Source organism: Phacochoerus africanus, chromosome 7, assembly GCF_016906955.1.
Source record: "Phacochoerus africanus isolate WHEZ1 chromosome 7, ROS_Pafr_v1, whole genome shotgun sequence".
NCBI classification, from domain to species: domain Eukaryota; kingdom Metazoa; phylum Chordata; class Mammalia; order Artiodactyla; family Suidae; genus Phacochoerus; species Phacochoerus africanus.
The window spans coordinates 4,996,844-5,012,668 of NC_062550.1; the positions used below are offsets into that span (position 1 = coordinate 4,996,844).

Genomic DNA, 15,825 nt, shown 5'->3' on the forward strand with positions numbered 1-15,825 from the left:
GGTCCAGAGGCCCCTGAAAAGGCCGTGAAATGTGAAACCAGAAACAAGAAAACCCAGGGAAAGACGTCTACGTGCCCAGGTGCCCAGCCACCGTCAGGAAACATCAAACTGCCTCTACACTCACGTGCTCTCGGCCAAAGCCCGGTGGTTCCCGCAGGCGGGGAGGACGGGACGAGCCCTCGGCGGCCGGGTCCTTGGACTCGAGCTGCTCTGGAAACCCAAGCGCCCCTGGCAGAGACACAGGCACCTCTCGGGCGTGAGCAAAGGGGACTCAGCTGCAGCTGGGAGGGAGGAGACCCCGCAGTAAACGCCCCGGCCGAGGCCTCTCCAGGCCCCGGGCACATCCCTGGGTGTCTTCCTGTGGCAGCTTTTTGAGAAGAACTCAAAGGAGGTTTAAGTTTGGTACGCGTCTTCCTCGTGTGGATCATTAAGCGCACCCTAAAATGTGACTCTGAGAGCTACTGGGTGTGTAAGGCAGACCGACGGCCCCCACCGACGCCCACGTTCTAGCGCGGGGAGCCTGTGGAGACGTCATGTGACACGGCGGGGGCACTGAGATCGCAGCGAGAACCCGGGCTGCGGGTCCTCTGACCTTGAGGAAGATCTACCTGAACGGCCCGGGAGGGCCCGGCAGAGCCACAACGGCCCCAAAAGACGGCGCTGGGAGGCAGAGTCCGAGGAGGCTAGAGGTGCCAAGCTGCCGGCTTGGAAAACACGGGACGTGGAACCCTCCGGAAGCTGGGAAAGGCCAGGAAACACCCCCCGGAGCCTCCAGAAGGGACGCTGGCCTGCTGCCACCTTGACTTCCAGCCCAAGAAGACCCTTCTGGATGCTGACCTCCTGACTGCAAGGTGGGCGCTCTGTGTCGTGTTAGGCCACTGGCTTTGTGGTCCTTTGTTAGAGCAGGGACGGGAGGCCACTTCACTCGTCCTGACTGATGCTGCTGCTCCTCCAGAAACACGCCGCCCCCCCCCCCCCACCTCGGGGTCCCTAACGTTACCCGTGACCCCGCCCTCCACGCACAGAGGCTCAGGTGACACTGACCGGGCCATCGCAGCCCCTGTCAGCGGGCTCTGCTCATCGCTTCTGATGCGTGGGAACCAGATTCCAAGCCCCGAAGAGTCTGGGATGAACATGGAGTCGGGGGCCGTCTGACAGGAGCCCCCCATCATCTGTCCTGTCCCCTGGCTCGTGGGCCTCTGGGAAGCCTCGGGGTGGGAAACAGTGGGGGGTCACACTGGCTGGAAAAGCAAAATTGTGTCCGAGAGGCAGTTGAGTGTTTGTCTTTAAAATTTATTGACGTGGTTTCCCACAAGGACTGCGGTTGTTTGGAGACAAAGCGTGTGGCACCAAGTGACTCACTGCTGCCCAGTCCGCAAGTTGCTCCTGGAGGGGCCGGAGGCCTCAGCATCGGCTACAGGAACCTGATCCCAGCTCCAAACTGGACGCCGTCACATATCCTAAAACAAATGGTTTTTAATGCAGGAAATCAATACTGCAGACTGCTCTGCTCCCCCGTCTTCCCAGCCCCGTAAACAAGCACCTCCGGACTTGGGACGCGATGCCTGGGGGTGGGGGGGCCCTCGGGCTCCTCCCCCTCTCCGACTCCAACCCGTCTGCCCCCTCGCCGGCCAGCCCTGCGGCCCCTTCCTTTGCTGGTCCCCCCTTCCCGCCCTCCTCGACACCTCCATTCCCCGAGTCCTGACCCAGCTGGCGACCAGAGAGAAGGACGACCCAGGAGAGAAAGGTTTTATGAAGAGCACAGTTCCCGGGGGGAAGAGAAGGCTCCCGGGCGAGAGGAGAGCTGCAAGGCACCTTCTGCACAGAGCAGAGCGCTGAGCAGAGGGGTGGCCGTGGAAGGGCACCCAGGGAGGCCTGGAGGGAGCGGGGAGGCCGGCAGAGCTCAGGCCGCCCCGACCCAGGAGGGTCCCGGGGCGTGTGGCCATGGCACCACCCACAGCGGGAGCAGCAGACCAGAACTCGGGAGCGGACGCATGGGGCCCCGGGGGCTTCCTGTCTCCACACCCTGGCTGCCCTCGGGGCCAGGGCTGGGCTGCAGCCCGGGAACCCGGATTCCCAAGACTCCACAGCGACGCTGTGCATCTCCGTGTGAAGGGCAGGCGCCCGGTCACCTGTGGCACCGCTGCCCACCTGTTGGCCGTCCTCCGGGGCAGGACCAGTGCTGTACGTGGGACAAAGGGCTAAACTGGGGACCTGAACACCAGGAAGCGTGAGTTACGGGAAAACAACCTCCTGAATCCCAAGCAGCAATAGACCAAGCAGCTGTGAAGCTCGGCGTTCCTGCAGGTTGCGGACACTTTCCAGGAAAGCCGGACAAGAAGGGCGCCTTCGATCAGAGCAAAGCAGAGCTTTCTAAGGTCACGCCTGGGCCCTCGCCCCGTCTCAGGACTCAGGGCCTGGGGAAACGGGCAGAAGTTCTGCCTTTTCGACCTGACTGTGAGCGAGGGACAGGACATCTGATCAATCAAGAGATTCAAGACGGAGAATCGTCACTGCCGCAGGCGACCTTCTGCAGGTCGAGGGCGCTCAGGCACCGAGTGCCTCAGGTGAAGTCGCCTGAAAGGAAGGGACGGCCACAGCCCCTTGTGATGCTGCGTAAAGCTCCCCACTGTCCTTAAAAGGCAAAGAGCCACAACCAAAGCCCCATGTCTGTACGACTGGGCTGTGCTCACACCTAAATGATTTATTTCTGTGTGTTATACCATCGCGTCCATGAACTGGTCCATGCCTACATTCGCTCTTTAGAAAAACGTCTGAAAATAAGCTACAAGAGAAAAATGAGTCCAGCCCTGGGCTTACGCGGTCCAGAAACAAGCAGGGTTCCCAATAAAGGCTTGTTTATTTGGACTATAAACAGATTAAGCAGCTTTACAAGCACAGCTTTATGTGCAGAAACCCTATAAACACGTCACAGAAAAAATACCCACTACAAATTTCCAAACCAGTGTCACAGAGTCGCACAAGGCTGAGTGCACGGAGACAGCCTCGGCCTCACCCACCTTCCCGTCTCATGTCCCCCGGGCCTCCCAGTCTCCCCCTTCCGTGGTCACGGTCTCAGTGTGGCCCTGGCTGTGCCACTCTGAAGGCCTCCTGCCTGCACTCCACCGCCTCCAACTCGGCACCACCAGGGCTGCCTCGGGGTCTTGACCAAGACCATGCCAGGGCCCCGAGCACCCTGATGCTGCCAAGCCTTCAGGGCCCATGCACGGCCCTGTGGCAGGAGCCCCTTGTCTTCAACAGGCTCCCATCTCAGCCGGCTGGCACTGGGGAACGCCAGGCGCCGACTCGGCATTCACTGCACGGGAACCCAGCAGTGAAGAGACCGAGCAGGGCCAGAGCGCAAAGACCCTGACTGTGCCAGAAGCGAAAAGGCCAGAGAGGCTGGAAGGCAGAGACGGGTGGGGGTGAGAGTGAACGGGCCCCCGCTGGCATCCAGGGCCGCCCCACAGCTCACTCCTGCTCCTGCAAAACAGTACCAGCTGGGGCCCACTGGCGTGGTTTGTTTTTGCTTTTGTTTGTCTTTTTGCCTTTTCTAGGGCCGATTCCCACAGCATATGGAGGTTCCCAGGTTAGGGGTCGAATTGGAGCTGTAGCCGCCAGCTTACGCCAGAGCCACAGCAACAAGGGATCTGAGCCGCATCTGCGACCTACACCACAGCTCATGGCAACGCTGGATCCTTAACCCACTGAGCAAGGCCAGGGATGGAACCGGCAACTTCATGGTTCCCAGTCGGATTTATTAACCACTGTGCCATGACGGGAACTCCCCCACCGGCGTTTTGTGCAGCCACCACCCGGCTCCAGCACTTCCACGAGCCCGGGTCGTCCTTCCCGAAGCTTCCCTCCCAACATCGCCTCCTCTAGGAGGCCCCCTCACGCCCTCCACAGCTGCCACGACCCCTTTCTCGCCGTTCTCTGCTACTGTGAGCCGCTCTCCCCGTAAGCTGCCTCAGCCACCAACGGGTCTCCATGGACCACACCCGGTAGGACGCAGGGTGACAGAATGCGTTGGCGCCCAGAGACACCAGTGCCATAAGCCACCTCCAGTACAAAATTCACCAAATATCTCAAACCGGTTTCCATGTTTGCAAAGGTCTGAAATCCTAATTACAGAGCGACTGCATTAACCGGGTGGGGCGGGGGTCTGTGGATGATTCGCACACATGTCATTCCCCAGCCTGCTTGCTGCCCGGTTTTAAAAGGCAAAAGCGTCACACGACATAAAGAGAAACCAGAGTGTGGCCGCCCAATGTTATAAATGAACAATAAACTCTTGCAACGTCGCTCGAATATCACAAAAGTCCAGTTCTGACGGTCCAACTTCAGATGAAGCCACACGTCGCGTGAAGGCCGCTCCCCGGGCACTGGGACGCTCACTCGCTGCCCACGAGAGCATTTGCGGCGAGTGCCGAGGTCCCAAGACGGCCACGCAGCCTGGGGGGCAGGGGAGCGGCCTTCGGTTCTGGTCTTTAAATGTCACCGGCACAGCATGGCTCCTCCTTCCGGAAGAAGCCGCGTTTGAAATTAATATCTGAAACACGGTTTTCAAAATTAACCCCGAGAGAGAGGCAGAGCGGAGAGGCGAATACTCTCCAGGTCCTGAGAGGAAGGACGCAGGCTCCCGAGGGCAGTGCTGCTGATCCTGGGCGCAGAGCGACACCCAGTGGCCTCTGATGACACTGCAGCCACGGGCGGCAGGCCCGCGGCGCTGGCAGGGTGGGCCCCAGCGCCCAGGCTCAAGGACAGGAGGCCCAGAGTCTGCAGGACACAGCCAGGGAGGGACAGGGCAGGGGCTGGCTGCGTAGAGGGGCCGAGGTCACTCCGCGGGGGCTGACTGTCAGCCATTAGGGTAAAAGGGACAGTGAGGCCGCGGTTAAACACCTACACACGCTTTCTACGTAGTGAGAAACATTTACACGCAGTTACCTGTATAATGTGGACTAACCCCAAGCATGGTTAAGCCAGGGCCATCGACCCTTGCGGAGGCGGCGGCCTGTACGTTCTGAGACGGGGAAGCTGGTACAGAATTCCAGGATGGGAGTTCCCCTTGTGGCTCAGTGGTAACAAACCCAACTAGCATCCATGAGGACGTGGGTTCAGCCCTGGCCTCACTCAGTGGGTTGAGGAGCCAGCGTTGCCGTGGGCTGTGGTGTAGGCTGAAGACTCGGCTCAGATCCCAAGTTGCGGTGAATGTGGGGTAGACCGGCAGCTGCAGCTCTGATTCAACGCCTAGCCCGGGAACTCCCATGCGCTGCAGGTGCAGCCCCAAAAAGGAAAAAGAAAAGAGAAAGCATTCAAGTCTGATTGAGGAAGAGAATTCTTATCTTTCTGCAGGTACGCCCCAGGTGGGGACACTGGTCTCAGCGCGTTCTGGCTCTTGGGGGGCGGCGGGTACAGAGGCCACGGCACGCACTTGGGCCTCAGCGGCTGGCCCTCCCTGGTGCCGCCGAGAGCCGTCTCGGTTCCCATCCGTCAGAAGTGCTTTGCATGCGTCTCCCACAGGCGAGCACTCAGTTAAGTAGCAAGGGTCGCCCTCCCGCCCTAAGCGTTCATCCTGCCTGCGGTGGGTCTCCAACAGCCAGGTGCAGCGGCGCAGTGACTCTGGGGGTGCAGAGGGGGCCCACAACGGCACAGGGTTTGCTTCCTACACGAGCAGCTGGCAGGACGAGGGCACGGGTAGCGCAGCAGCAGCAAGAACGAGAAACAGCACGGTGACAACCTGCTGCCCTGTGAGCTGAGTGTGTTAGTTCACTCGGTCCTGCCCTGAACGCCTGTTCTCCAGATTCAGAGACCCAGAGAGGTTCGGGAACTTGCCCCGGGCCACAGAGCCACAGGGCGGCCAGGCCCAGCGCCAGGGCACACTCAGCTTTTGCTCTGTGCCAAGAATAGGCCAGATGTCTGAGCAGCTGCAGCCGGAGGAGGGGCTCCAACATCCCGGGCCAGCCTCCCTGTGAGCGCCGAGAGGGAGGAGTCTACCGAACCGACGGCCTCAGGGGGACCTGGGGGACAGACAGCGACCTGCGCCTGGAAGCTCCCCACGGTGGCTGCCTTTCCAAACACCATCTCCCACCTGAGGGCCACGCACGCCCTCGAAGGAGGACAAACTACGACCTCACAGTGCAGTGACTCAGCACCGCAGCTGAGGACAGACGTAACACCGCCGAGGTCAGCATGGGGCCCGGAGAACCGCGCCGGCAGGGAAGTAATCGGGGGACGAGAGAGGCCCCACTGCTGAGGCCCTAGCTGCCCCTCCGCCAGGCTGTGGCCGTGGAGTCTGGAGGGGCATTCGGGGGTAGTGAAGTGGCCTTGGAGGCGGTAACCCAAGATCAGGGCTGCGTGGCGGGCTTCGTGCCCTCACAAGAGGCACTAGAGCACTTGCTCGCTCTCCCCCGCCCAGGGTGGGGGAGGACAACACAGCCAGAAGGAGAGGGCCCTTCACCAGGAACCCAATGAGTCAGCCCCAGATCCTGGACTCTGCAGCCTTGAGACCGTGAGAAACACATGTCTGCTTGTCAGCCCCATCAATGGCATTCTGGACACGAGGCCAAGCCGACAGTACATCCGATGGTGACTCTGAACTTCTTAAAATTTCTACAGCGCGTACCGATAATTTAAGAAATGGAATTAGTTTCTACACCTGTACGTGGCCTGTGCCGCATTCATCCAGGTAATGAGTAATCAGCAAATGACGGGGGAACAAGGCCAAGAGGGCGGGTCCCTGCTGCGGAGAGAAGGCTCTCGTCCTCTGCAGCAGGTGGTCCCTGGCCTGCTAGGTCCCCACCGGCAAAGCCTCGTCCTGCTCTCCGCCCAGGAGCCGTAATCCCTGCCCCGCGTGCAGCCAGACCTCCAGCCAGCGGCGCCCCCGCTCCTTGGGAACAAGCGCTCACGGCATCGGTGGGGACGGAGATGCGTCACAGGTTTTCATCCCAACCGGATGGAGAAAAACCCCACGGAGAAAACTCCAGTATGTTCCCTTGGCTCACTATTCAGGTTCTCCTTGAACCCTAAAGGCACTGGTGCCATGATTCGCTGAGGCCAAAACCAAGTGCCAGGTCCCTGGGGCAGGGACCCCAGCACCTACCTGTCGCCGCCCTGCACGCCCATGGGGATGCAGTAGTTCAGCTCCAGCCGGGCGATGTTGCCCAGCCTGAGGACGATCCCGGCCCCGTAGGACCAGCGGATGCACTCAGCCAGCTTGCGAATGTGAGCTTTGGGGCCCTCGCCTGAAAAGACAGAAAAACGGGGTGAGACCAACAGCTCATCCCCCCACCCCCGCCCCCACAGGCGGCCCTCGGGCCAGCCCTGGCTCTCTTCCTCGGTGTGGCCTGTGGCGACCTTTAAAGCCAGGCCTAGATGTTCAGGAATGCAGGAAGTGAGGTCAGGACTGACCGCGAGGGGGGGCTGGGGACCGCACTTCTAGCTGTCCCGGGAGAAGGCAGGCCCTCTCCATCCCCTTGGCCTGGCACCTTGTGTTCCCCTGGCCCAGACGGGCACCTCCCCAGCCCCTGACCACCTACACCAGGAAGGCCTATGCCAGGCCTTGGTTTCCAGACACCTCTCCATGGCCCCCTAGTTGGACGTCCGCCCTGCGCTCCTCGAGGAAGGAACCAGGCCACACTCAGCTCTGTGCCCTCAGTGACCGGCACAGACTCGACGCTTGAGAAATGTTTGCTGAATAAATAGATTTTCCTTTGCCAGCCAGCATTAGATGAAGACTTTGCCTCCTGTTAGACGCATTCAACCAACGACTCTATCCTGGGCACCGGACTGGGTGTTGTGGGGGCTCTAAGGCAGGCATGGCCCCCACCCTTAGACACCTACGAGTGTCCTGTGCTTTTAAACCTAAGGCTGACTGTGCTGAGAGGCTGCTAAATAGTCCAGCTTTTACCATAGTTGAGGTTGCAGAGGTTTCCGGCGTTGAGAAAAAAGTGCGTTCGGAAGAGCTCTCCAAAGCCGCCCTGGCCGGGTCGGAAAGGTAACGGGGTGTACAGGTGCAGGCCGCCGGCCCAGTACGCCTCTCCACCCAGGTAGTCTCCTAGTCAGGGAAGAAGCACCGGTCAAGACAAGGTCACGGTTGACAACCCCGCTGACGCCCCACCTGTGCACACAACACCCCCGGGGCCCGAGCTGGGGCTGGGCAGCTGCTCTTCTGGCTCCCGATGCCGCTGGCCTCATCGTAAACAACACTTCTTTTTCTCCCGATTTGTTTTATAATTTGCTTTAACTGGGGGGGGGGGGGAGGAGCTAGTGTGTGATTGAGAAAAGAACGAAAATAGTCATTTATCATCATCTGTGAAATGCTTGGAATAAGGGACATCACTTTTCCCACCAAGGGCGGTGACCCGATCGTTGTCCCCGGGTGAACGGGATGCGTTATTTTGCAATGATGTCCGGACCACAACAGAGAGACACAAAATGCAGCAAATGTCTCTGCAGTCTCTGGAAAGAGCTGTCTGTGCGTGCTACTCATCAAAAGGTGCAGGGCGTCCGCTACTCACGCTACAAGGATGCTGTCCTTTTTTTTGGGGGGGGGGACACAGAGATTACTTTTGCCCAAATTCAAGACGATCCACTGAGAGTAACATTCACCTCGTGTCTAAAAATGGTCTATGCATATTCCATTCAAACTACACATGGCCGTGAACAGAAAAGCAACCACGAAAACCCCTGAAATGCTGACACTGTTACAAAACACCATTCGTGTCGTGCTTTAGTCACGACAGACCGTGACTAAAATGACAGACCGTGAAAAAGAAAAATACTGGCTGGCTCCCAGATTAATCTCAAGGCATGAACTGGTTATTCACTTAAGACTCCAGCATCTCCTCAGCCCCCATCAAAACTGAAACTCTTGAGGAAGCAAAGACCGGACAGGCAGCAGGAGGGCCACTGGGTTTGCTCTCATTGCCCAGCAAGTGTCCCTCTCTTTTCTTAAATAACCTATTTTATTCTAATCATGAAAATAATATACTTGCTGTAGAAAATCTGATAAACATACGGAAGTAGAAAAAAAAGGAAATTCTCCTTTAATTCCTACCAGTGAGAGAGAACCACCCAACACCCGGTGTTCTTTCATCCAGTGAAGTAGAATGAATGAAGAAAATCAAATCCGAGTCACTGTATATATATCTATGTATCTTTCTTTCAGTCCTTTTTTTTTTTTAGTTTTAATATACTGTAAGCACTTTCCTCCAACACTTCATATTCTTTGAAAATGTGATTTTGATGCCTGAATAATGACACACATGGACCACAACATACTTGTCTACCCTGGATGACTGTCACAGTAGCGTGGAATTTCTTTTCCTTTTTTTTTTTTTTTTTTTTTTGCTTTTTAGGGCCGCACCCATGGCACGTGGAGGTTCCCAGGCTAGGGGTCGAATTGGAGCTGTAGCCTGTAGCGTACACCACAGCAACGCCTGATCCTTAACCCACTGAGCAAGGCCAGGGATTGAACCTGCGTCCTCATGGAGACGGGTCGGGGTTCACTTCTGCTGAGCCGCGACGGGAACTCCTTGGATTTCCGACAGTGGATGTCAACCTGTGATGGGCTTCTCTGCACACCTGTTTTAAACTGTCTTCAAGTGTGAACCACTTAGAGAGAAGAGTGCACACACCTAAGTGCACAGCTCAGGGAACTTCCAGGCACAGAACACACCCCTCGACAGGCACCCAGAGGAGCGGACAGGAGCCCCCACCCCCCAGCCCTGTTCCCCTTCCTAGTCTCCACCCACCACCCAGGCCAAGTGCAACCACCATTTGCCGTCCCACAGTGTGGACCACTTTAGCTGTCTCCCGGCTTCCTGACGGAATCATCCAGGGTCCCCCCTCTGTTTTTCCTGGCACACGTTTTCATGCCATCCATGCAGTGCGCTCAGCTGTGCATCCTCCTTGCTGTGTCATATTCCACAGCGTGAAGATCCCACTAGGGACTTGCCTGGTCTATTGCTGATGGGCAGTAGGGTTTCCAGGTTTCAGTCTAGGGCTACTATCAACAGTCCTTTGTTTCAGGCCATGACTGCTCTTGTGAAGAGTTACCGTAGCATGGAGTTCCTGTCGTGGCGCAGCAGAAACGAATCTGACAAGGAACTGTGAGGTTGTGGGTTTGATCCCTGGCCTTGCTCAGCGGGTTCAGGATCTGGCGATGCTGTGAACTGGGGTGTAGGCTGGCAGCTACAACTCTGATTTGACCCCTAGCCTGGAACCTCCACATGCCACGGGTGTGGCCCTGAAAAGACAAAAAAAAAAAAAAGTTATCGCAATCTACATTCTTGCTCAGAGAGTCTTACCAAGGGCCTTTAGAGTAAGTCATTAAATACACTGTGTTTTCATTTCCAGGCAAATGGAAGCCTCTAAAACTTTCATATAGGCACTACATAATACTTGTTAACAGTGAAAAAAGAAAAAGACACATTAAAAAAGCAGTTTAAAAACAAAGGAAGGGGAGTTCATGTCGTGGCGCAGTGGTTAACGAATCCGACTAGGAACCATGAGGTTGCGGGTTCGGTCCCTGCCCTTGCTCAGTGGGTTGACGATCCGGCGTTGCCGTGAGCTGTGGTGTAGGTCGCAGACGCGGCTCGGATCCAGCGTTACTGTGGCTCTGGCGTAGGCTGGTGGCTACAGTTTCGATTGGACCCCTAGCCTGGGAACCTCCATATGCCACGGGAGCGGCCCAAGAAATAGCAACAACAACAACAACAACAACAAAAAAACAAAACAAAACAAAGGAAGGAGCTCCTGCCGTAGCGCAGTGGGTTAAGAATCCAACTACAGCAGCTCAGGCTGCCATGGAGGCGTGGGTTCGGTACCCAACCTGGCACACTGGGTTAAGGGATCTGGTGTTGCCGTGGCTGCAGCTCAGCTCCGATCCCTGGCCCAGGAATTTCCACATGCTGCAAGTGTAGCCAAACAAGAAGAAAAAGAAAAAAAAAAAAACCAAAAACAGTTAAAATCGAGATAGAATATTTTATAGTGGAATAGTAACATGCGTCCATTTAAATGATGTTTTTGAAGTTTTCAATAACTCGTGGAGACTCTCTGCTGTAATGTGAAATTGCGGGAGAGTTCCAGAAACAGGAATTCTCACACACTGCTGGACAGAGTATAACTGAGACAAGCTTTCCTGAGTGCAGGATAAAACCTCAGGAATACTCAAAGTCCTTTGATTTAGCAATCCTACACCTAGAATTTTATACTATAAAGTAAAACTCAGAGATGCATACGAAGATTCAGTAAAGTTACTCACTGATTCATTGTTACATAACCACAAGAAAAAAGAAAAGAGTCTAAACGTCTAAAAGTTGGGATTTGGTTTGAAAGGACCACAGGACTGCAGTGAAATAAAATATGCAGCCATTAAACGTGATAGAGCTTTTATCCTTCTGACCCATGGCCGGTGGGAATGCAAAGCCGTACAGCTATTTGAGAAGACCGCCTGGCAGTTACTTACAAAGCTATACATAGCTGTGTCCTACAATCCAGCAACTGTGCTCCTTGGTATTTACCCAACGAGGCGAAACCTTGTGTCTCAATAAAAAACTACCCAGAGATGTTTCCACCAGCTTTACTCCTAACTGCCCAAACTTGGAAGTCCTGCAAGGAAAACATCCTTCAGTGGGTCCAGGGAGGAAGCCCCTGAGGGACAGCTGTACCGTGGGATATCACTCAGCGCTAAAAGGATGTGAGCCATCGAGCTAGAGAAAGACAGGAAGGGCTGCGTCTCCACGCTGCACACTGGAAACTAACAGAATACTGTAAATTTACTACACGGCAATTAAAAGGATGCAGATACAAATCTCAGACATATTTTTAAAAAAAGACACGGAGGGATCTTGAATGCATACTGCTTAGTCAAAAAGGCCAGGCTGAATAGGGCAGACACTGTATGACCCCAACGACACGGCATTCTGGAAAAGGCAAGCCTCTGGAGGCAGGAAAGTAGGCGGCTGTCAGAGCCGAGGGGAGCGAGGGGAGGGAGGAGTGAATCAGTGGAGCGGGGACACACACACACACACACACACACACACACACACACACACACTCCCAGGGCAGGGAGACCACGCCATGTGACCCTGCAGAGGGAGGTGACACGCCCTTACGGTTGTGTCAACACCCAAGCCACAGAACGAAGCCTGATGTGAACTGTGGAAGTTCGTAATAACACAGCAGCGCCGGCTCATCAACTGTGACAAGGGACCCACACTGACGGGAGATGTTCAAAGCAGAGATGCTACAGTGCAACTCGGTACTTGGTGTCCAATTGCTCGGTTGACCTAAAACTGCTCTCAAAAATAAAGACCACTATCCAGGCTGATGTTTTATAGTCAGTGTCCCTGGAATAGAAGCTTTAAAAGCTGTGAATCCAATAGCCAAGACATGGAAACAACCCAAATGTCCATCGACAGAGGATTGGATTCAGAAGATGTGGTATATATACACAATGGAATACTACTCAGCCATAAAAAAGAATGACATCATGCCATTTGCAGCAACATGGATGGAGCTAGAGAATCTCATACTGAGTGAAATGAGCCCGAAAGACAAAGACAAATACCATATGATATCACTTATAACTGGAATCTAATATCCAGCACAAATGAACATCTCCTTAGAAAAGAAAATCATGGACTTGGAGAAGAGACTTGTGGCTGCCTGATGGGAGGGGGAGGGAGTGGGAGGGATCGGGAGCTTGGGCTTATCAGACACAACTTAGAATAGATTGACAAGGAGATCCTGCTGAATAGCATTGAGAACTTTGTCTAGATACTCATGTTGCAACAGAAGAAAGGGTGGGGGAAAAATGTAATTGTAATGTATACATGTAAGGATAACCTGACCCCCTTGCTGTACAGTGGGAAAATAAAAAAAAAAAGAAAAGAAAAAGAAAACTAAGACAGGAATAAAGTGGTTATAAAAAAAAAAAAAAGCTGTGAATCACTAGGCTGCACGCCTAAAACTTACGTAATGCTGTCAATCAACTACACCTCCATAAACGAACAATGTAAAGTGGGGGAAGACTCAGAAAGCGCAGAAAAACGCATTTTAAAAGACTTACTAAAATTATTCATACTTCCTATCCCAGACAAAACCGTAAGTGATGCTTAACTGTATTCTTCAGCCTTATTATAACAATGCACGTTGTGGTTTATTATATTAAAGTTCCTTCTGAAGCCCCACGCGGTGCAGCGCATTAAGGATCTGGTGTTGCCGCAACTGTGGTCTGGGTTTGATCCCTGGCCTGGGAACGTCCACGTGCCACGGGTGTGGCCAAAAAATAGCTATTTTACACATACTTAAACAAATTTTTAAAGTCCATTAATGTAAAAAAATTATAGTTTGTTGAGAAGCTGAAATAAGCAGCCATCAAAACTGATAAGGTGGAGTTCCTGCCGTGGCTCAGCGGTTAGCAAACCCGACTAGCATCCATGAGGATGTGGGTTCGACTCCTGGCCTCACTCAGTGGGTTAAGGATCCAGCGTTGCCGTGAGCTGTGGTGTAGGTTGCAGACAAGGCCTGGATCCCAAGTTGCTGCGGCTGTGGCAGTGGCCAATGGCTACAGCTCCAATTAGACTCCTAGCCTGGGAACCACTGTATGCGAAGGTGTGGCCCTAAAAGACAAAAAGACCAAACCAAACAAAACAAAACAAAACTGATAAAAGTACCTGTTCCTCTACAAGTCTTTCGGTTATGAGGGGAAACTGGTTAGAAGTATGCAAACCAAACCAAACCAGACAGACATCTACGGATATGCGCCTTGAAACAACCAAATGCTCCTGCAGGTCCTCTCTGGGTGAGGGGAGCACAGCTGGCAGTCGTGCAGCTTTTGCTTAGCTGCCTTTTCCCAGTTTCTAGCATCGCCCCCACAGACCCCTTGCCAGGCCTGCGGGGAGGTGTGTGCGGTGTCAGGCGCCTGTTTCGCTGGGATGTGAGCCATGACATCCACTATTGTGGTTGCGTAAACACACGCATGCTATCGGAACGGGTCGCGCCCCTAACTTCGGTCTTTCCGTCTGGGGTACCGAGGGGAACGACAGACCTTCGCTCTGCGGCCCAACGCTGTGCATGCTGAAGCCGCGCACGCTCGTGGGTCCCCCGAGGTAAAACCTGGAAGAGGAGGCAGACGTCAGAGGGAAGCAGGTGGGCAGGTCGCCGGGCGACAGAAGCGCGGAAGACACGCCGGGCACGGGGCCGTCCTTGACCTCGGCCACGCGGCAAAATGCTTCAGGAATCACGAGATGCACGGGAGTATGGGGAATGCCATCAAAACCCAGACTTCTAGCCCAAATCGAAACATCGGAAGCAACACTCCAAGCTCTGGGGACCCAGGAGAGGTCAAGGCACCCGAGAGGGGGGACGGCCCGTCACACAGGAACCCGCTGCAGTGGCTGAGGATTTATCCCTCAGCGCCTCCTCAGACGGCCTCCTAGGTGCTTAAGCTAAAATTACGTTTTTAAAAAGAACAGGATACAAATTATATAACAGCATAATCTGAATTTTTAAAATAGAGGAAAATAATACTAGAAGGAAATAGACCCAAAGAGAACTACGTTAAATGCTGTTTGTATTTTCTATAGTGACTTTTAATTAGGAAAAAATTACGCATTAAAATTTCTAAAAGTAGGAGTTCCCATCGTGGCTCAGTGGCTAACGAACCTGACTAGTACCCATGAGGATGCGGGTTCGATCCCTCACCTCACTCATTGGGTTAAGGATCCAGTGTTGCTGCGACCTGTGGTATAGGTCACAGACATGGCTCGGATCCCCGGTTGCTGTGGCTGTGGTGCAGGCTGGCAGCTGCAGCTCTGATTCAACCCCTGGCCTGGGAACCTCCATATGCTACGGGTGAGGCCCTCAAAAGACAAAAATAAATAAATAAATTTAATTAATTAAATTTCTAAAAGTGAATTCCTCTTGTGTTCCTTAATAGACTGGGTTATCACACTCTTAAGACTATACCTCAGTAAAATGAAAGCGTGAGTTAAAAAATTACTAGACACCCCATCCACTTCATATAAAATCTAGCAGCTTATCAGAACCTGATTTTATTTCTTTATTTTCTTTTTAAGGGCCGCATCCGCAGCATATGAAAGCTCCCAGGCTAGGAGTCCAATCAGAGCCGCAGCTACTGGCTTACACCACAGCCACAGCAACGCGGGATCCGAGCAACGTCTGCAACCTACACCACCGCTCACGGCAACGCTGGATGCTTAACCCACTGAGCGAGGCCAGGGATCAAACCCACATCCTCATGGATACTAGTCGGGTTCGTTACCACTGAGCCACAGTGGGAACTACCTGATTTTAGACCACGGTAATTACTAAATCGTGAATTAAAGAGCCCAGCGAAGCTGTGTATGATCTTGCCACCAGGGCTGCCAGGGAAGGGACACCAGGTGATGCACCCCAGCCTCTAGCTGACGTGAGGAGCCACGAGCGTCCCATGCGCCTAAAACAGCACAAAGGACCAGGGCACGGTTCTTCTCATCTTCCCGCTGGATAAAAGCCTGTCTGAATTTATTCATTTGAACGTACCTTTAAAAGCCTATAAATGTGCTTTTACTATTTGGGTTTTCTAACTGAGCAAAGCCTCTCTGGATACCCCATTAACAGCAGTTACAGAAACAAGGGCGAGGGCTCCATTCAGTTTTTTAGTGATAAACCACACATTCTTTTGAAAGAATTCAAATGACCCAGGAAGCACAAAAAGCGGAAAGGTTCTTCCCCTCCCTCCTCTGTCCACCGCGTGCCCGTCTCCGGAGCTGACGACGGTCACTGGTCCAGCTGACCTCGCAGCCCCACGGGGCT

The 15,825-nt window shown here is 54.1% G+C and overlaps 1 protein-coding gene across 1 annotated transcript in view; it reads right to left on the reverse strand.

Moving 5' to 3' along the window:
- Nucleotides 1-1,272: 1,272 nt before the first annotated feature.
- Nucleotides 1,273-15,825, reverse strand: part of SAMM50 (SAMM50 sorting and assembly machinery component) — a 35,342-nt gene continuing 20,789 nt past the window's right edge. Inside the window, exons 12-15 of the mRNA XM_047786040.1 lie at nucleotides 14,057-14,124; nucleotides 7,910-8,056; nucleotides 7,103-7,244; nucleotides 1,273-1,460 (exon numbers count right to left, since the gene is read on the reverse strand). Of these exons, the coding sequence (XP_047641996.1) occupies nucleotides 1,415-1,460; nucleotides 7,103-7,244; nucleotides 7,910-8,056; nucleotides 14,057-14,124 (403 nt within the window). The 3' untranslated portion in view covers nucleotides 1,273-1,414. The remainder of the gene's footprint in view (nucleotides 1,461-7,102; nucleotides 7,245-7,909; nucleotides 8,057-14,056; nucleotides 14,125-15,825) is intronic.